We start from the raw sequence: 20,934 nt of genomic DNA, 5'->3' as shown, positions 1-20,934 counted from the left end.
CTGCTGTTAGGTATCCTAATGCCGTGTTCCGTGAATCCAGGCTTCCTTCAGCCATGCGTCCTCCTACCAGTCTTCCATCTCCTGATGGTCTTGGGTCTTGTCCACTTGAACAACTTGGATTTATCCGGCTTATTCTCCGCAAAAATCCGCGCAAAGTATTAGAACTTCGGAGATACACTTTTTCTCTTGATAAACCACTTACATTGATAGCAGGACGTAATATCTATAATCCTATGCCAACCGAAGAACAAATTGTTCTATCAACATCCAATGGCGACGTCTTTGCACTATTAGAGAGTAGTACTGTTCTTCTTGGAATGTATACATACAGCAATAGAGGTACAAGACGGGCGAAAATAAACATGTATAGCGGCAAGGTTACCGTACTGACCTCAGAAGAAATCAGTGCATCTCCAGTAGGTTGCAAACGCCCAATCAAAAATTATTATGAAGTAGTGCTTGTAAACCACTAGTAAATTGCAATCCTCGACGCCATTGATTCTATTTTAATTTAAATGTGAAATTAAGAGATATAATATTGGTAGTGTTCTAAATTGGGATCAAACTGTTGCAAGTAACTAGTGCGGGGATAGCCACGGACCACTTGCAGTGCTTCCCCTGACTCGCTTTTTCTCCACTGTTGTTCCCTTTCTTCGAGCACTTATCCGAGCTCACTGATCCTCTTATCCTCTCGGTCTTGCGCGGAACGACGTCCATGTTCTCGTATCCGCTCGGTTTCGGTGGCCAAGCAGCCGAAAGCGGCCGTGCTCCCACCCATGCTCCCACCTCTTCGAGCTACTTACCAGGAATGTGTTAAGAGTGGGGTTAAACGAGTTGATAGATTTTAGCTCCCAGAGCTCGTCCATAGCCATCCCTCAACTGGTGATTATAAATAATATTAAAAATAAAAGTATAGTAGTCTGAATAAAAATAGTTTGGGAAGAGTAATGTTCTTTAATATATATTTAGAACTAAATAAGTGCGGTGGATATAATCTAAGCACCGAACATTGTTAGCAAGCCTTGAATCCTTCGCCAATGCTCCAGGTAGTATTTTTTGGAAGCAGGTAAGTAATCGTACTTAAATTACGTAACGGACTATAGGCCCTCTCTTATCCTCCCACCCCTTGGCCCTGTATCAGACCGTAACAAAATATTGTACCCCCCTCCATCTCTTACTGTACGTAATTCTTATTCTCCAGAAAATTTTTGCTATTTATTCATTTAATTATTAACTATTCATTCATCTTCAAAATTTTGTGATTTGTCATTTATCTTGATCATTACTGTTAAAATACTAGCCATATATTTAATATTTTCGAATTGATTTATTCATTTTAAACAAGAAAATATTTTTTCTACTATAAAAATGGCTTTTAAGCAAAATACTTGAATTTGAAAACGGCATTATTAAATTTTTTATATCATAGTTTAATGTTTAACCTACAAAGATGAAATCTCAACAAAAAAGTGTCATAGATATTATTTCAATACAAAAAAAAACTGAAATAAAAGTTTATCGAAATTGTTGGACCTTCAAGTCTAAGAACAACTGTTGTGTACAGAAATTGAATTTCGAAACTTTACTTTGCCAAAAAAGGGGATTGTCAACTAAAAAATATCAAGATTAAAAAAATGAAAAAATAAGATTATTAGTTAAAAATTAATTTCAAACTAAAAATAAGTTTCAAACTATATACATAGAGGCTAACTAAAGTGTAAAATTTTTAACAAAATGGTACAACTTTTAACAAAAAAAATTAATTTGTACTAAAACTATAAATCTTTAAAAAAAATGATATGTTAAAAAAGTGATTCAATCAAATCATTAAAATAAAATAGTTCAATACTCAATGAAAAAGAATCATTTTTAACAAAAAAAATTGTATTTTCATTTGAAAAAAATGAAATTTCTACTAAAACAGATGAATTTTCAATTCAAGATGACACATTTTTGTTAAACTAAAAAAGATAAATTTAAAAAAAGAAACTAGTTGAATTCGTTACTAAACAGATGCATTTTTATCCAAGAAAGATTAAAGTCTTACTAAAAAAGATGAATTTTTAATTAAAAGTCACAATTTCTTTTTAAGTTCAACTTGTTTCCAGGAAAGATTTCACTTCATTTTTCAAAAACAAAATATAAATTTGAAAAAAAAGTAAATTTGTTACTAAATATTTAGAATTTCAACAAAACAGTTTAATTTTCTACCGAAAATAATGAATATTTAAAAAGATATTTTAATTTTCAACCAAAAAGTTACATCTTTATCCATGAAACGTGAAATTTCTTTTGAAACAGATAAATATTCAATTAAACAAAAAAATCAGCAAAATAGTTAAACTGCCATCCAGAAAAGATTTTAGTTCTCTTTTCAACACTAAAATATTAAATTTAAGAAAAAAATTAATGTTTTCGTCAAATATATAAATTTTCAACAAAATATCAGAACATTTAATCAAAATGTATGAATTTTTAACAAAATTGTTGAATTTTCAACCAAACCCTTGCATTTTTATTCAGGAAAGATGCATTATTTATACTGAAAAAGATAAACTTTTAAATCAAAAGGACAATTAAAAAAAAATTGTTTTCATCCAAAAAATATTTCAGTTGACTTATCAGCAACAAAATATGAATTTTAAACAAAAGGTCAATTTTTCAGGAAGAGCTCAATTTTCAACCCAGAAAGACGAATCCTTAATAAAACAGTTAATTATGCAACCAAAAAGGACGCTTTTTAAGTAAAATTTTTTAATCTTTAACCAAATAATAAAATTTATAATTAAAAAGATAGTCTTCAGCATTAATTTTTTGCGAATTTGAATAAATGATGAACATGAGTAGAGAACTCTCTCCTTCCTTACGTAACAAATCTTAACAAAATGTTTTGACCCCCCCCCCCCTTGAGCTGTTACATAATTCAAGTACGGTCCCTAAAGAAAAGTTCCTTTTCATTCCATGATGAAAATATTTAAGGATGAAAATGATTTGAAATTTATACTAAATTTACTTTATTGATTTCTCTACGGGGTAGACTACCACAGAGTCGGTTAGAAATAATTCCCCAGCATTTAGTAGCTCATTTAAGGCTCTTGAATGACCTATGGCACAATTCTTCAAAAACAACCCCTACAATAAATAAACTACTCTAAAAATTAAATATGCTCTAATCTGAAAATTGAGCAAACCAGAATTGAAGGCTCATCTTAGGCTCTCCAACGCCCAATAAATCAATTTTCAGAAAGCATCCCTTGATGTTAAAAAACTACCCCTTACTTAAAAGTGCTGATAAAGTGCACTGAATATGCACTAATCATACGACTGAGTACATCACAATTAAAGGTTCATTGAAGGCATGATCTATGGCATGACCTATGGTGCGATTTTGCAAAAACAACCCCTATAATGAATAAACTACCTTAAAAATAAAATACGGTCTAATCTGAAAACTAAGTACACCAGAATTGAAGGCTCATTTTAGGCTCTCCAACGCTCACAAATTCAATTTTCCAAAACCATCCCTTGATGTTAAAAAAATACCCCATACTTAAAAGTGCTGATAAAGTGCACTGAATATACACTAATAACAAAACTGAGTTCATCAGAATAGAAGGCTCCTTGAAGGCTCTTGCATGAAACATTGCGCAATTGTTCAAAAACAACACGTATGATAAATAAACTACTCTAAATATTAAATATGCTCTAATCTGAAAATAGATAAAACCAGAATTGAAGGCTCATTTTAGGCTCTCCAACGCCAAAAAATTAAATTTTGCAAAACCATTTCTTGATGTTAAAAAACTACCCGATACTTTAAAGTGCTGATAAAGTGCACTGAATATACACTTATCATAAAACTGAGTAGATCAGAATTCAAGACTCATTGAGGGCTCTTGCATGGCCCTTGGCGCTGTTTCTAAAAAACAACCCCTATAATAAATTAACTACCTTAAAAACTAAATATGCTCTAATCTCTAAATTGAGCGAACCAGAATTAAAGGCTTATTTAGGCTTTCCAACGCTCTCAAATTCAATTTTCCGAAATCATACCTTGATGTTAAAAAACTACCCCTTACTTAAAAGTGCTGATAAAGTGCACTGAATATACACTAATCATAAAAGTGAGGTCTTCAGAATTGCAGGCTCATTAAAGGCTCTTGCATAATCCATTGCGTAGTTTTTTAAAAACAACCTCTAAAATAAATAAACTACCCTAAAAATTAAATATGATCTATTCTGAAAATTGAGCATACCAGAATTGAAGGCTTATTTCAGGCTCTTTAACGGCCCTTAAATCAGTTTTTCAAAATCATCCATTGAAGTTGGAAAACTACCCCTTACTTAAAAGTGCTGATAAAGTGCACTGAATATACACTAATCATAAAAGTGAGGTCTTCAGAATTGAAGACTCATTAAAGGCTCTTGCATCACCCATTGCGCAATTTATTAAAAACAACCCCTATAATGAATAAACTACCCTAAAATTTAAATATGCTCTAATCAGAAAATTGAGCACACCAGAATTGAAGGTTCATTTAAGGCTCTTTATCGCCCATTAAATCAATTTTCGAAAACCATCCCTTGATGTTAAAAAACTACCCCTTACTTAAAACTGCTGATAAATTGCACTGAATATGCACTTGTCATAAAACTGAGGACATCACAATTGAACGCTTATTAAAGGCTCTTGCATGACTCATGGCGTATTTTTTTAAAGGCAACCCCTATCATGAATATACTGCCCTAAGTATTAAATATGCTCTAATCAGAAAATTGAGCACACCAGAATTAAAGGCTTATTTTAGGCTCTGCAAACGCCTCTAAAAACAATTTTCCAAAACCATTCCTTAACTTGAAAAACTACGTTTCAGTTAAAAGTGCACAAGCTAAAAAGTATAATTTTTATCAAGCGACGGATAAAATTTTCGTAGGTATAGTTTTGTACTACTGAAGGATTAAAAAGTCGTTTAGTAATTGCTTCAGTAAGCATTTCTCAAAATCTTCAGGAGAAGACTGCTAATTTATTTAGTGAGAGTTCGTATCTGAATTATTAGGACTTCCTCAATGAAATAGTATTGTTTTTACTTAGTATTTATAATTCAGATTTAGGGAGTAGTACTTATTTTTTAACGAAGCGGCTATACTTTGGTATGCACATAAACATCTCCGTTAATACTGCAAATATTAATCTCTTTTTTGAAAATAATGAACCGTTTGGCCAGAATCTTGTACGCCAGGGCGGATTTAAAATGATCAAATTAGTCGAATCGCTTGAGCTGAGCAAAAACATTTGTGTGTTGATATCCGAAAAAATTTAAATAAAAATTTTTGAAATCGGTTAATATCTCTTGTTCCCCTTTTTAAATGGAAAATTCCGAATTTTTCGAATCATAAAAAATTTCCCTGTCGCTTCGAAATTTATAGCGAATTTTTTCTTTGTACATTTTTGGTACTAAATAATGTTAAAATATTATACATAAAAAAATTGTTTGCTAAATTTAGAATATTTGAATATGGCTAAGAAACATGTTTTTTTTTGGATTGAGTCCTATGCACATATTTCAAAAAAAGTTTAATATGTTGATCCTCAAATTTCTTTAGCTTGAACCAATAAAAAAGCTGTTATTTTGTTAAAAAAAATTATCATAATTCTAAAAAATGCTTACCTCAACACTTTATTACCTGTTCGCTAAAAAAACGAGATACCATCAACAAGTATCCCCCTACGCATTAACCGCCACCTCAATATGGGGGGGGGGGGGGTTACATAAAATGAGTCCATTAGCGAATTCCTACAAAAATATCGTTCTGTCGTCATGAAACCATCATTTTTTGCGTCTAAAAGTTCCGTTTTAGCAACTCATCAAAATGCTCAAAAAACGTAAAATTGACAATATTTGAACGCTTGAAACATCACTAAAAAATTTTTTCCTGGAAAAAACAAAATACAAGCTTTTTTCTTTGGTTCAAGCTAAAGAAATTTCAGGTTTGGCATATTAAAGTTTTTTCAAAATGTGTGCATAGGACTCAATACAAAAAAATATGTTCTTTGGCTATTTTCAAAAATTCTAAATTGAGCACATTTTTTTTTATTTCATAATTTTTTATTATTATTTAGCAGCAAAAACTGTACAAAAAAAATAATTTTCGAGGGCAATAGCAAAATTTTTTTGGAATTCTCGAAATTTTGAATTTTCAAATGAAAAAAAAAGAACAGAAGATATTAACCGATTTCGAAATTGAAAAAAAAATTTTTTTTCGAATGTCAACCCACAAATTTTTTTGTCCAGCTCAAACGATTAGACTAATTTCATCATTTTCACTCCGCATTTTTGTCAAGCTAAAAATTTTTATGGAGCTAAAAATCAAATCGAATTGAGATTTTCCAAAAAGTTGGCCAATACATGGGCGGAAAATTCGTTTGTTTGAAGTTTGTCGTAGCTCAAAATTCCTCGCTCACTTTTTGAATGTGAAAGTCTAAAAACGTTGTTTCTCATTCGGATTAAAAAAAAACATTAGAAAATAACTTTTGACCCTTTTTTGACACCGTAGCCTCCGCTAGAGTGTCACGAATGAAACTCTAAAAGAAACATGTTAATTAGTCGATAAGCGAATTACTTGCGGCGAGTTGAATGTGAAAAAACATGGTTTTTCAATTTAAAAAAAGTCAGTATTTATTTATTTACTGGAAAATTTGCAGCCTGAGAGAAAAACTGTACATGAAGACTCTGGTTTATTTTTCAAGAGCTACCTTATATTTTTGGTTTTTTCAAATTTCGAATTTCACTTTTGATACCTGATGTCACAGCCTGGACAATACTTTTAATCGTTCTCGAGCGCCTGTCGCCTTCTTGTCCAGAGCTCCTCAATTCTAGAATGCCTACCGTCAAGTTTGACGCTAGGCAAGTGTCCCGCTTCACGTTTTTAGTCTTTATTTATTTTACTTTAGCGTAAGCTTAAAACCCCAACAATTAGGTGGGAATGTTAATGTTTGTAATATGAGATGTCTATAAATCGAAACGAGATCACTTATTATTTTTATATTCTGAGAAATATTTAGAAGATACTAATATTTAGAAGGTACACCGAGCTCGCCACAAGAAATCGATGAGGTAAAACTGGAAAATGATTAAACAAGATATTGTTTTTAATTTCAATAAACTTTGTGCGTTCATTGGATGCGAATTCATATCTTTTTAAACAATGATTTTGATCAATTTGAAGATTTTCAATCTGCTACACAGGGTTTGTCCGGAAAGTAATAGGACTGAGTCGATTTAAAAAAATTTATTGAGCAATTCGTTACAATTCTTTAAAAACTTTCAAAATAGGCTCCTTCTGCGTCAATGCAGCGCTGCCAGCGCGATTTCCAAGCATTGAAGGCGTCACGGAAGCCACTCTCCGGAATAGCCTTGAGAGCCGCGGTGCATGCTGCTTGGATCCCTTCTGTCGTCTCAAAATGCTTGCCTTTCATCGGCCTTTTCAGGCGAGGAAACAAAAAAAAAGTCTGGGGGGGGGGGCACATCTGGGCTGTAGGGCGGCTGCGGAAGCAATGGGATCCCGGCATTGGTCAGGTAGCTGTTCACAAGAAAGGCGGTGTGAGCCGGGGCGTTGTCGTGGTGCAACTTCCAGTCGGCTGCGATGTCTTGTCGGACCCAATTGACCCTTCTTTTGAGTCTCTTGAACACTTGCACGTAAAACTTGGCGTTGACGGCTTGTCCAGGAGGAACAAATTCATGGTGGACGATGCCTTTGATGTCAAAAAAGACAATGAGCATCGTTTTCACTTTGGATTTGCTCACTCTTCCCGGCCCTCCAAAAAGGCCTGGTGTCACCGAAACACACCACTTCTTTCTAAAGCAACATCCGGGTAAGCCTGCCTGATCCTATCAAACGTCTCTGTCGTAGATTTACCGAGTTTCACAAAGAATTTAATCGCCTACCTCTGCTCTAACGAACGCTGCATTTTCGGCTTGCACCACTCACAGAATCACGTCGCGTGAAAATGCCTGTCCTAACTCTCCAAGTGCTCAGAGACAACTGACCAGCCCCTCGTTCGGTAGCTAAGAACGTCCTCTACCAAATCCAGTCGGTGCGCGCACGCTCCGAAGTACAGTCGCGGCAGAAGAAAATCAGTCCTATTACTTTCCGGAAAAACCCTGTAAAGTCGCGATCACACCGAAAATTGGTACAAGTAGAGTTTAATATATTAGGCGCACTCTGGTGGCGCTTTTAAGCATTTTATTGAGCAGAATGTGGTGCTCACACAGTGAAATAGATTATCTATTGGGACTGCATAGACAAGTCACGTTCCTTTCAATTTTTTATATTAGTTTTCGAAAATGTCTAAACTAGAAAGAAAAGAAAAAGTATCAGAAAGTGCAGTGATTGAAGCTTATTTGCATAAAAAATCAGAACTTTTTTAGGAAATGGACAAGTGGCTGGAAAATCTGTGAGACATGGAAAACCTTGTCGAAGATTCTACAAGATTTGCTTTCGGCAAGAACACTGTACTAAAAAATGTTCAATGCTAATTTTTTAAAAAAGCTGAATTTTAACCAAAAAAAAAAGACAATCTAATTGATTCGAAAAATTTGTTCATAATGCAAACAAGTGACTGTGAACCTGATGAAAGATCTTCTGTGACAGAAAACATTTTTGAGTTTAAAGTTTACTGCATAAAAAATGCATTTTTGAAATTCATTGTTGAAAAACTCTATGCATGCAGACACAGTAATGAAATTAGACACAGAAATTATTATCGACTGCTTCTGGGTGCATGTCAAGATTTCCCAGTGGACCCAAAATTTGGCGACGTCTTTACGACATCGTTACGACGATTGATCATGAAACAAAATTGAAATGTGGCTCCAATTTTGGAAACCACCAAATCCACAGAGATAAAGAAGGAGGTATCATAAATGGTAGGTAAGAAATAAGAAGTATTTAAAAAGTTTCGCAAGGAAAGGGTCCACTCAGTCGATCGTAGTTCAGAAAATATTTGCGTTATTGTGAATTTGATCAAGTATCTGTTTTACCTGAAAATGCAGGAGGAACATTTTAACTCACTAAAATTTCGACAAATTTTAATATTTTTAAGTACGAATTTGTTTACTATAAAAACTTGTAGATGTTCAAACAAATTTACATTGTTTTTTTGTTCACATATTTTATTTTTGCTATTTTTCGAAAGTTTAAAATATTTTTATGTGTTACTTTGCTTGTTGAGAATACTCCTTAATTTTTAAACAAATTAAAATTGTTTAAAAAATGTATGATGAAAAACACATAACATCAGGAAACAAAAAATATTTTTTAACCATTCTAATTTGTTTAAACATTTAGGAATGCTATTAAAAAGCAAATTATACCATAATAATATGTCAATGTTATTATGGTATTAGTATGGTACGAAAAGTGTCAATCTTTTTATATAATTAACTAAAAATGTCTTTCCGATAATTGTTTTCAATTTTTATTTGCAAATTTACAAGAATTAATAATTATTTTATGTCATTAATATTTTATGTGATATTTTATGTCAATAATATTATGGTATTAGTATGGTACGAATAGGCTCAATCTTTTTATATAATTAATTAAAAATGTCTTTCCAATAATTGTTTTCAATTTTGATTTGCAAATTTACAAAAAGTAATAATTATTTTATGTCATTAATATTTTATGTGATATTTTATGTCAATAATATTATGGTATTAGTATGGTACGAATAGGCTCAATCTTTTTATATAATTAACTAAAAATGTCTTTCCGATGATTGTTTTCAATTTTGATTTGAAAATTTACAAGAAGTCATAATTATTTTAAAAATCCACTAAGATTTCAGTATTTTTTCCTTTTTCTTATTTCTTCCAGTAGTTTAGTAATCTCTTCAATGGAATAATTTGCTTCATCAATATTTTCTGAAATATATTTCTTCTTTCAATATATTTTTTTATTTATTTTACTTTAATTAATCACTTAGTCCAACCAATAACCAGTATTATCACCTATTTTAATATGCTAAAGCATCATTTAATTGTACTTCATTTCCAAATAAAATAGTTGCAAATAAAGAAGTGGGTCGCGCGCATAGCGCGCGTATGAGCTTCTAGTTTATTATGCATACTCGTATATTATTAAACAAATTAAAAATTTTTAAACAACTTTTTTGTTTACGTATTTTATTTTTGCTATTTTTCGAAAGATTGAAATATTTTCATGTTCTAATTTGCTTTTTTAAGAGTGTTCTTAAATTTCTAAACAAATTAGAATGGTTAAAAAAATTTTTTATTTCCAGATGTTATGTATTTTTTATCATACGTTTTTTGAACAATTTTAATTTGTTTACACATTTAGGAGTATTCTTAACGAGCAAAGTAGAACATAGAAATATTTTAATCTTTCGAAAAATAGACAAATTAAATATGTAAACAAAAAAACAATTCAAATTCATTTCAACATCTACAAGTATTCATAATAAACAAATTAGAACTTAAAAATATTGAAATTCGTCAAAAATTTAGTTAGATAAAATGTTTCTCCTGCTTTTTAAGGTAAAACATATACTTGACTAAATTCACAAAAAGCAAATAGTTTAATTTTAAGGCATGCGACTACTGGTAAATAAATCACCTTGTCTTTTTCGCAGAATCATTTATATATACACTATCCTGCAAAAGTTTGGACTCACTCAGAAACATTTTTTGTTGTTGTATTTATCTTTTTAATTATACCGGAGCTAAAAAAATGTCTCTTTAAAAGGTTGATTGTTTTCGAAGATCTGTTTAAAATAAGCCCAGGGTGAAGTCAAATTGTCTAGTTTTTAAGTAGATTTTGAAAAAATAGTGTAAATTTCAATGTTTTCTTAAATTTTTAATAACTTCCGAAATAGTCAACGTTTTTCAATGTTCTTGTGCTCATTTTCAACCTTTTTTTCACCGTATCACAACAGCTTACGAGTATGAATCGTAAAACATTTCTTTTCGAATTGCAAGATCTGCAATCGATGGAGCGAAAAATTCTAAGTTCAGATACGTACCCAAGTCATAGGGCAATTGTAACGTTCAAGGTCAGTCAGGGGTTATTTGAAATTAACAAAGTTTTCTAAGAGGTCAGTGCAATTTCTGAAGTAAATTTCAACGAGAAATTCATTGGTGAGCTCTGTACTGGTCTTGGTGATGATCTTCAAGGTTTATTCAAGTTTCTTCCACGCAGTTTATGTTTATCATTACCTAGGAACAACGACGTGGACGTAGTAAATTCTGTTCCCTTTGGGGTGTTTGATTAGCGTGAGTCCCCTTGCCTCTCACTCTTTAGTGAAGATGTTTGAACTGATAACCTTGAGCTTCTTGACAAAAAGCTATGCGATTGTAAAAATGAGTTACAGCATTACGAATCATCTCCTTATCAATCAAAGTAGCCTGTTGCAGAATCCGATTCTGCAATTCGTCTAAGCTTTGCGGTTGCGTTGAGTATAATTTTCTCTTTAAATAACCTCAATGAAAATAGTCGAGCGGTGTCAGATCAGGACATCTAGCAGGCCAATCGATTTCACCCCTTCTTACAATCCACCTTCGAGTGAACTGAGTATCCAATTATGTTCTAACCTCCCTACCGTAATGAGCCGCTGCTCCGTCCTGCTTGAACAAAATATTTTAAAAATTATCGCCTGTAATCTCCCCTATTCTTGGTACAGTTTGGTTTCTGAGAAGCTCTTCATATGCACGGACATTGAGATTACCATCGATGAAGAAAGGGCCTATCAATGTATCACTCAAGATACCGGCCCAAACATTAATCTTTTGTGGATATTGTGTGTGACTCTCCAACTTCTAAACAGGATTTGTGTCGGACCAATATCTACAATTTTTCCTGTTAACTTCACCTTTTAAAGTGAAAGTAGATTTATCTGAAAATACTGTATTGTACAAGAAAAGAGGATCTCTATCAATTCTATCCATCATAATTTCACAAAATTCAACCCTACGATCAGGATCGTCTTCATTGAGCTCTTGTAACAGATAAACTTTGTAAGGATGGAAATGAATGCTTTTTAAAATATTTCGCACTGTATCAGAAGCAACGTCACGCTCATCACTAGCTCGACGTAAACAAAGGTGTGGTTTTTCAACAAATCCTTGGGCTATGTCCATCTGCATCTCCTCAGATCCTGCAGATTTTGACTAACTAGTTCTCTGAAGGTCCTTGATAGATCCATGATTCATAGAGCGCCTTAAATTTCTTTCAATTATTGATTTTGAGACAGGATTTAACCCTTCACCATTCGTAATATTCGTATGCAAAAACGGTAAAGGACTTATGGTATCACCTTAGATATTGACTTAGGTATCGAAAACACCTGGAACATTTAATGAAAAATTTCTTTATAATTTTATAATATTCAAAACGCTGTAACCAAGATCAATTCAGAGCTCACAATTGAACTCAACGTTGAAATTTTCTTTAGAAATTACACTGACCTCTTGGAAAACTTTGTTAATTTCAAATAACCTCTAACGGACCTTGAACGTTAAAATTGACCTATGACTTGTGTACGTATCTGAACGTCGAATTTTCCGCTCTATCGATTGCAGATGTAAAAAAGGGGATTTCTATTTGAAAGAACAAAGTTGACCTTCAAAAAGCCATGAAGGTCAACTTCAAGGTCAAAATGAAGGTCCCCATTGAATTCATCTTTGAAATTTACTTTAGAAATTACACTGACCTCTTGGAAAACTTTGTTACTTTTAAATAACCTCTAACTGACCTTGAAGGTTATAATTGACCTATGATTTGGGTACGTATCGGAACGTAGAATTTTCCGCTCTATCAATTGCAGATGCAAAAAAGGGAGTTTACATTTGAAAAACAAAGTTGACCTTCAAAAAGCCATGAAGATCGACTTTAAGGTCAAAATGAATGTCAGTGTTGAATTCCACGTTAAAATTTACTTCAGAAATTATATTGACCTCATGGAAAACCTTGTTCATTTCAAATAACCTCTAACTGACTTTGAACGTTATAATTGACCTATGATTTAGGTGTGTACCTGAACGTAGAATTTTCCGATTTATCGATTGCAGATGTAAAAAGGGGATTTCTATTTAAAAGAAAAAAGTTGACCTTCAAAAAGCCATCAAGGTCGATACTTATCTTGTTTTTGGCGGCACCGTATACCAAAAAAATTAAGGGAACCCCGATGAGTTCTCCTATCTTTTTAGTATCTTTATGTCGATGATACCATTTTATGTGTAAAGAAAGACCACATTGTCCTTGTAATTGAAAAATTGTTAAGCAAATCCTATCAAGAAATGATTGTCCTTCAGAATTTATCAAAAAACAAATCAAAGTCCGTATGACGAAATTTAAATATACAACAAACATCGAAGAAAAAGATACTCCTAGTAAACAAAAATTTGTTAGACAGAAAGTGGCTATGGGATGATGAACAAGAAAGAGGCAAACAAAACTGCATTTAAATAACATAATATGAGAGTAAATTTAGTTAATTTTCAGTCTTTATTCATAAGTAATATATATATTTTTCAAATAAATATATATTTTTTCATTCGATTTTAGGATTAAGTGATGGTTCTTGTGGAGCTTGCTCTTGTGATAGTCTTTGTAATGTTCTAAAGGTAATTCTCTCGAGTATGTTCCTATATTCAGTTAAACCAGTGACTGGATTTTTCCTCAAGATTATTTCGAACCCTTCATTATTGGGCCGACGACAAACAGGGTAACTCTTCACAGATAGAGGGGGGCCAACATACATCCTTTTTGTATGTATATTTTGATTTTCTCCCGGACTAGTTGGATCGTTTGGTTTCGATTCTGTAAAAAATAAAAAATTTAAGATCATTTTTTTCACAATTATATTTTTCAAACAAATATATATTAAGGCAAGAGAATGATAAGAGTACAAAGAAAAAAGGTTTTTCATAGTTTATCAAATATAAGACTCTGATAAAATTATAGAAGCAAGTACACACTTAAATTTCAACATAGTAGATGTTAAAACATGAGAAAATAGTTTTTTTATGCAGGGAGGGGAGGGACAAAATGATCCTTATTTAATAAAATATGAGAATGTCAACTGGATAAGAAACAGATATTTTTTCTATTATTATTTCTATATTGTATGCTGGAAATTTTTGTTAACACATTCAAATTCGTTTCAATGGTTGAGTTAAAGAATAATTATTATACTCACCAACCAAACTAAAGTAAATTACAAAGATGACAAAAGGAACAATAATGATAAACCTCATATTATTTTTGTTCGAAAATGCCGAGTAAGAAAGAAACTCTTTCAGAATCTCGTTAAGTAAAATGAGGATTTTCATGAATTCCGATAGATATTAAACAGCCAAGAATGAATGACTTATGATAATAGATTTTAATTTACTTAGATGTAGCAAGTATACATTAAAATATTTACTTTTCGTCAATTGACGTCAATTCTTATGAGCGTAAATTTTCAAGGATTATCGCTTAGTCACATTCCGAAATAAACTTGTTATCTCCTCATTACTATTGGAATCATCTTAATTGTGATAATAAACCGTTAAAATTTATTTAAAAAATGCATTCATATAATTAATATAATCAATTTGTTTAACGAAAGAGTGCAACGTTTGAGGGATTTCTAACAATACTATTAGTAGATTTTATGCTTTCACGATGATTTATTTTAATAAAAAGAGATATTTCGGGTTTCACTTTTGTAAAAAACTACGAACTGTTTGCCGAGGTTTCGTGAACATTGCAGTTCTTCAGGGCTGACCTGAAACTGAGGTATCAGGTCATGATGTTCTTAGGTATACTTTCTACGATGCCTGTGATTGGCTAGAGCGCCCCACCGTGGGGACTGGTCAAACTTGTTTGGCTAATCAAGTCTTTTTTAAAAAATCCGGGAGAACGGAAAGCCAAATCGGATTGGTATTATATCCATTGTTCCTATTGATGTTATTAGGTTTTTTTTAATATTTCCCTTGCTTCTCTATGTTTTCTTGGAAATTTGTTGTGTGTTTTTGCAATGACTGTTGTTTCATCAAATAAAATGTTATCTCCTGTTTCGATATGATGTTCAGCTAGTGCTGATTGCGTGAAATGTTTTAGCCTGACTTTACTTTCATGTTACTTCATACGATGGCTCATCGCTCTCCCGGTTTCTCCAATATAGACTTTTCCACAAGAACAAGGGATTTTATATACTCCTGGATCACTGAAGGGTGCCTATTTATTTTTAGGGTTATTTAGTAGTTGTCCTATTTTTGCAGGTGGTTCAAATAGGGTTCAGATGTTGATTGATAAAATTGAAAAACTTATTTGGTTCATCTCGTCCATGTCGCTAGATGACAAATGTGACATCAACGTAACGGAACCAGAATTCTGGTTTAAGTTTGGCTTGGTTGAAGATTTTAGTTTCTAGATGTTTCATAAAGACATTGGCTATTACAGGTGAGATTGAGGATCCCCTTGCTGCCCCAGAGGTTTGTTTGTAGAATTGGCTATTGAACGAGAAGTAAATATTATTGAGACATTGTTCTATCAAAGGTACAAGCTCGGAAGGCAAGTTTGTGAAAGATTTAATAATATCAATTGTATCCGAGATTGGTACTTTCGTAAAAATAGATACTACGTCGAAACTCACTATGATGTCTTGGGGTTGAATGTGAATCTGTTGTATCTTTTTAATAAAGTCAAATGAGTTTTGGACGTGAGTGATGGAGTTTCCTGTAAAAGGATTTAGTTTCGCAGTGAGGAAACGTGCTAGGTTGTAAGTTGATGAGTTTATTGCGCTGATAATCGGTCCGATTCGAATGTTTTCTTTGTGGATTTTTGGGAGCCCGTAAAGTTTTTGAGAGATGGGATTAGTAGGTATTAAGTTAGATATTGTTTGGCTGTGAAGCATAGAGTCTTTGAGAAGAATTTTTGTTTTACTGAATATTGTTTTTGTGGGGTCCTTTTTAAGTTTTTTTTGTGTATCGTCAGATAGAAGGTCCATGATTTTGTTGTTATAGTCTTCTTTATTTATTATTACTGTTGTGTTGCCTTCGTCTGCGGGTTATATTATATCTTTATTTTGATTGAGTTCTTTCATTGCGGGTTTTCTTGTTTTGTTAAGTTTGAGGAGAAAACTTGAGCTTGGCGTAAAATGTTGGCCGTCCTGCGTTGTATGTCATTCGCTGTTTCGGGCGGAAGGGTATATATTGTGGATTCTAAATTGCTGATTATCTTTTCGTTTGGGATTTTCGATGGATCTACAGCAAAATTATGTTCTTTAGATAAGGCTGAAATCATTTCATTGTTGAGAGGATGGTCAGAGATATTTTTTACTGTATTTGTTAGTTGAGTTTGCTTTACTGGAATTAATTTATTAAATTTTGTTTTTGGTTGGAAAGCTCTTTAATCCGTTGGTATTGGTCAAACCATATGCGGTCCCATGTGGACCAAATGTAAAATCTGAGGGTATTTGAGAGGAAAAGGAGAAGTTTTAATAGTTTTTTAGTGGTAGTGTGCAAAAGAAATTTGGTATTCTGTATTCTTTCTTTCACGAGAAGCAAACTTTTATTATGCAGAGTTGATTTGGATTTAGATGTTCCCAAATTATTTTTCAGTTGTAAGAATTTTGGGAGGATTTTGTTGTCCCTGCACCGCTTCAAAAAATCTAAGGATGTTAGTAGCTTACCTTGAGAAGTCCTGAGCTTACTAAAGGTCTTGGTTTTAGTAAGGATACTCTCCTCGTAGAATTCCTTGATAATAGATTTTATGCTTTCACGACGATTCATTTCGATAAAAAGAGATATTTCGAGTTTCACTCGTGTAAAAAACTACGAATTGTTTGCCGACGTTTCGTGAACATTACAGTTCACATCTTCAGGGCTAACCTGAAACTGAGGTAGCAGGTCATGATGTTCTTAGGTGTACTTTCGACGATTCCTGTGATTGGCCAGAGCGCTCCACTGTGGGGATTGGCCAATCAAGTTCGACCAATCCTCACGGTGGTATGCTCTGGCCAATCACAGGTATCGTTCACGAAACGTCGGCAAACAATTCGTAGTTTTTTACACGAGTGAAACCCGAAATATCTCTTTTTATTAATACTATTAGTTTTAAGTCTTGAAAATGATCAGTCTATGAATCCAAGAAACTTTTGCGAAAAATTTCTAAAAATTTTGAAATAAATCTTAAGGGAGAGCCATCTAGAAGGGGTGCGCTCGAATTTTCATGCATATCATTTCTAATACATAAAATACTACTTTCCCGTGAAAATAATGTTTTCATAAATTGTTTAAACAATTTGTTATAAATTCAAGCAATTTTGTACTTGTTCTCTAATTTTCATGTAGAGTGAGGTAATAATTATTTGAAATTAAAAACATGATTCTTTAAACGATGTAATTATTATTTTCACTAAAATTCTTTTTAAATAATGCTACAAAGTTACGGCTTTTCTTAAATTTTTTAAAAGTTGTTTTATCTTTGACTTTTAATGTAGTAATAACTAAGAACATGCAACAAAAAAAAATAATTTAAACAATTTATTATTTTTTTAGAGAGTTTCTCAGAATAGAACTAGAAGGTCTGAGGTTTTCCCAAACTTTATCAACTTATTTTAAAATTTTTATTCGAACCAAGAAAATATTCAATTCAACAGAAGTAATTGTCACGCATTTTTACGAAATTTTTCACACCATTTTCAATTTTTCATTTAGATCAAGGCAATAATAAATTCAATTAAATAAAAATAATTATTTAAACAATTTATGATCATCTATAATAATATAGCTTTAACAAATTATTATTGTTTATAATTATCTTCACTCAAATAATTTCTTGAAAGTTGTGGTTTTTTCTAAACAATTTTACTTTGCTTTGCCTTTTATTTATAAACAAATAATAAGTAAACAATATAACACAGAGCACTTTTGTATTAATAAATATGATTATTTATCATTTTTTCCGAACTAAAAAGTCAAGGAATGGTTAAAAGTATTAGAAAAACCCGCAACTTACGATAGCATTACTAGAAAAGATACATATTTATCAACCGTAATGAATTGCATGACTAATTGGGTTACTTAACTTTTATTAATTGTATTCTTACAACGTGCAATTTTAGTAAATCTTAAAAGATTCCCAAGGGATTTCCAAGGGTTTAAGTAATTTGAAGAGATTTTGATTTTTTATTGGATTTTAATATTTTCATTAATTTCAAAAAATCTATTGACAATAAGTGAGGTATTTCGTAGGGTGTTAAAGATATAAAGAGATTTTTCAATATTAGTTTGCAATTTATTTGGCATTCTCCTTAAATTCTGATCAATTTATCCTTAATTCTTTTGAATTCTTTTAAATTCACTTTATTTTACTTAATTGTATGGATTTTTTAAAAGTGTTTAATCAATGCACTATGAAGTCTTTTTAGCTCACCTTTCTGAATGAAATGTATTTTCTCATATTTTTGAATTATTTTTAATTAACTTGATTACTTTTTGAATTCAGCTTAACTTTTTTATGAATTTCATTAAATTCATCTTGATACTTTTGAATTGTTTTGTAGCTATTAGTCGCTTTTTTGGTTAGTGATTAGAAGGCTCTTAAAGATTTGAAGATATTTTAAAATATTTTTGAAAGTCCTGAATTCTTATTAATTTGCCCTGAATTCTTTTAAATTCTTTGGAATTCTCTTGAATTTACTTTAATTTTTTTAATTTACTGAATTGCACTTTAAGCAATGGATTTCTTTTAATTTTCAAAACTTTTTATTTAGTTTATCCTGAAGACTTTTAGCCGCACCTTAATTCTTAGGAATTTCACCAAATTCCTTTGAATTACCTTGAATTTTTCTAAGCTTATTTTAAAGTTACTGAATCCAATTAAATTTCTTCATATTTTAAAATTATTTTCAATTCATTTGAATTTTTTGGTTAATTCATCTTGAATTTTAATGAATTTCATTGAATTATCATGTGAGAAAGTAATATCAAGTAATGAAGAAGAAAAATAATCTTCAAATATTTATCAAGGCATAATAATATGAAAAGTATTTTGATTCTTATTTAACGAACATGTATCAATGAATCAGATTTTTTTATTATATATTTTCCTCATATATTTCCCATTTATTCTTTTTATTCTTTTTAAATAAAGTATACATTTTTCTAATAATTTGTCTAATTAAATCGTTTCTCTGAGAATCATTAGTACATCGTTTTTGTACTTTCTAGCTCAATGATATGAACTTCAACCCAGCACCCCAAGAAAGGAATTTAAAAGTAATCTTTAGTTTATTTAATAGAAAATAATTCATTCAAAATGTCAAAAGTTTGATGGTAAGAATTTTTTTATTTTTTTTTATTTTGAGAAAAATAAACATCTTAAATGTTTTTACAAAAAAGATTGGAAGAAAAATGGTAGATCTTTTGGAAATACATTTATAAAAATGGTAGAAAATTGTATTTTAATAAATCTTAAATCCCCTTAAAACTATTGAAAATCTTTTTAAATTCCCTAAAATCTTGTAAAATCGGTTGAGACCCCTTTAAATGTTCTTAATCTCATTAAAATCCTCCTAATGTGAAATCTCAAATTGTAAAAAATTGTAAAATTTAAAATACTTTAATGACCTTTAAAATTCCTTAAACTCATTTTAAAAGGGTGAAAATCCTTTAAAATGCTTAAGTAACGTTTACGGCAAATCAAATTCCCTCACTCCTCTTACATTCTACTTCCTAACTTTCCTTACTCCTCCTTTCAATACTTCTTCATTGCTTATTTTCCCTCTCCTCCCAACCCATACTTCTAATTTCATCACTTCCCTCACTTCTTCATCATCTGCTTCCCCTAATTCCACTTCCATACTTCTCTCACTTCTCCTTTCAACCAATACTTTGATTCTCTCTTATCTACTTTCCCTTCCCTCAATTCATCTACTTTCATTTCCAACGCCTCCCACATTCACTTTCTCAACCCTTCACTTCTTTTTCTTACTTCACCTCTACATCCGAATCCCTTACATTATTAACATGCCTAACTTCTACTTTTGACTCACTCACTTTCCTTATATTTTCTCTTACTACTTCTTTTTCTACTTCCTAATCCCTGACATCCGTCTCTTCTCATTTAACGCCCTCACTTTCTCACTCCTTCATTTCTCTTCCTTCACCCTCCTCTATGTCACAAGCCATCACATTCTTCCCACGCCTTACTTCTAATACTTTCAACTCGTTCAATATCCTTACTTTTCCTTTCTTTACTTTTCCTCCCCTTCTATCGCTCACTTCCACTTCCTTCTGCTACTTGCCAATACTTTAGGTCCCACACTTCCAATCCCATCACTTCCCTTATTTGCCCATACTCTCCTTGCCCTAATTCCACTTAAATACTTATCGTTCTTCTCCTCCCCTCCCACCCCTTACTTCCCTTTTATCTACTTTCCCTCTGTTCCATTTCCCTAGTTTCATTCCTCACGCATCCAACTGCATCACCTTCTTACCCCTTAATTACACAGGTCAACAATTCTCAGAACCAGAGACCAGACCTACTATACCCGAAGGTTTTTGCTGCGCTGAATCCGAATCTGACCTCAGAAAAATTCCAGCACCCTCAGTTTTCGAGATATTCTAACCTAAAAGGGTCAAAAACCCGTTATTTTGATGTGTTCGAGGCCCCGTAACATCGCGAAAATTTTTTTTTTCACAAACTGACAATGGCATCGTAAAGAACTACTCTTTACCTTTAAAATGCGATGCCTAACTTTTTGATAAGATTTTTCATAGCCGAGATATGGCGGATTCAAATATGAAAAATTTCACCCCCAGCCCGGTAATGATAATGTATACCCGGTATACCCGGTATACCCGGTATATAATGTATATCCGGTATGATAATGTATACTAAGGGGTTTTGGAGGTCGCTGAT

General features: G+C 32.0%; 1 protein-coding gene across 7 annotated transcripts in view; it reads left to right on the top strand.

Annotated features, from left to right (window-relative positions):
* The first annotated feature begins 760 nt into the window (after positions 1 to 760).
* Positions 761 to 20,934, top strand: part of LOC117173008 — a 54,632-nt gene continuing 34,458 nt past the window's right edge. Inside the window, exons 1-4 of one of the 7 annotated variants that reach the window (XM_033361351.1) lie at positions 8,820 to 8,927; positions 13,089 to 13,500; positions 13,585 to 13,643; positions 19,242 to 19,289. Coding sequence is in view for 1 of the 7 variants with exons in the window: in XM_033361349.1 (XP_033217240.1) it covers positions 8,783 to 8,927 (145 nt within the window). In the remaining 6 variants the exon portion in view is untranslated. Of the gene's footprint in view, positions 1,067 to 8,647; positions 8,928 to 13,088; positions 13,501 to 13,584; positions 13,644 to 13,695; positions 13,788 to 19,241; positions 19,290 to 20,934 lie in introns of those variants that run through there. The other 6 variants (XM_033361350.1, XM_033361353.1, XM_033361355.1 and 3 more) reach the window with 6 other exon arrangements.

Source organism: Belonocnema kinseyi, chromosome 5 (genome assembly GCF_010883055.1).
Source record: "Belonocnema kinseyi isolate 2016_QV_RU_SX_M_011 chromosome 5, B_treatae_v1, whole genome shotgun sequence".
NCBI classification, from domain to species: Eukaryota; Metazoa; Arthropoda; class Insecta; order Hymenoptera; family Cynipidae; genus Belonocnema; species Belonocnema kinseyi.
This window is presented reverse-complemented; position numbering and strand designations above follow the sequence as displayed.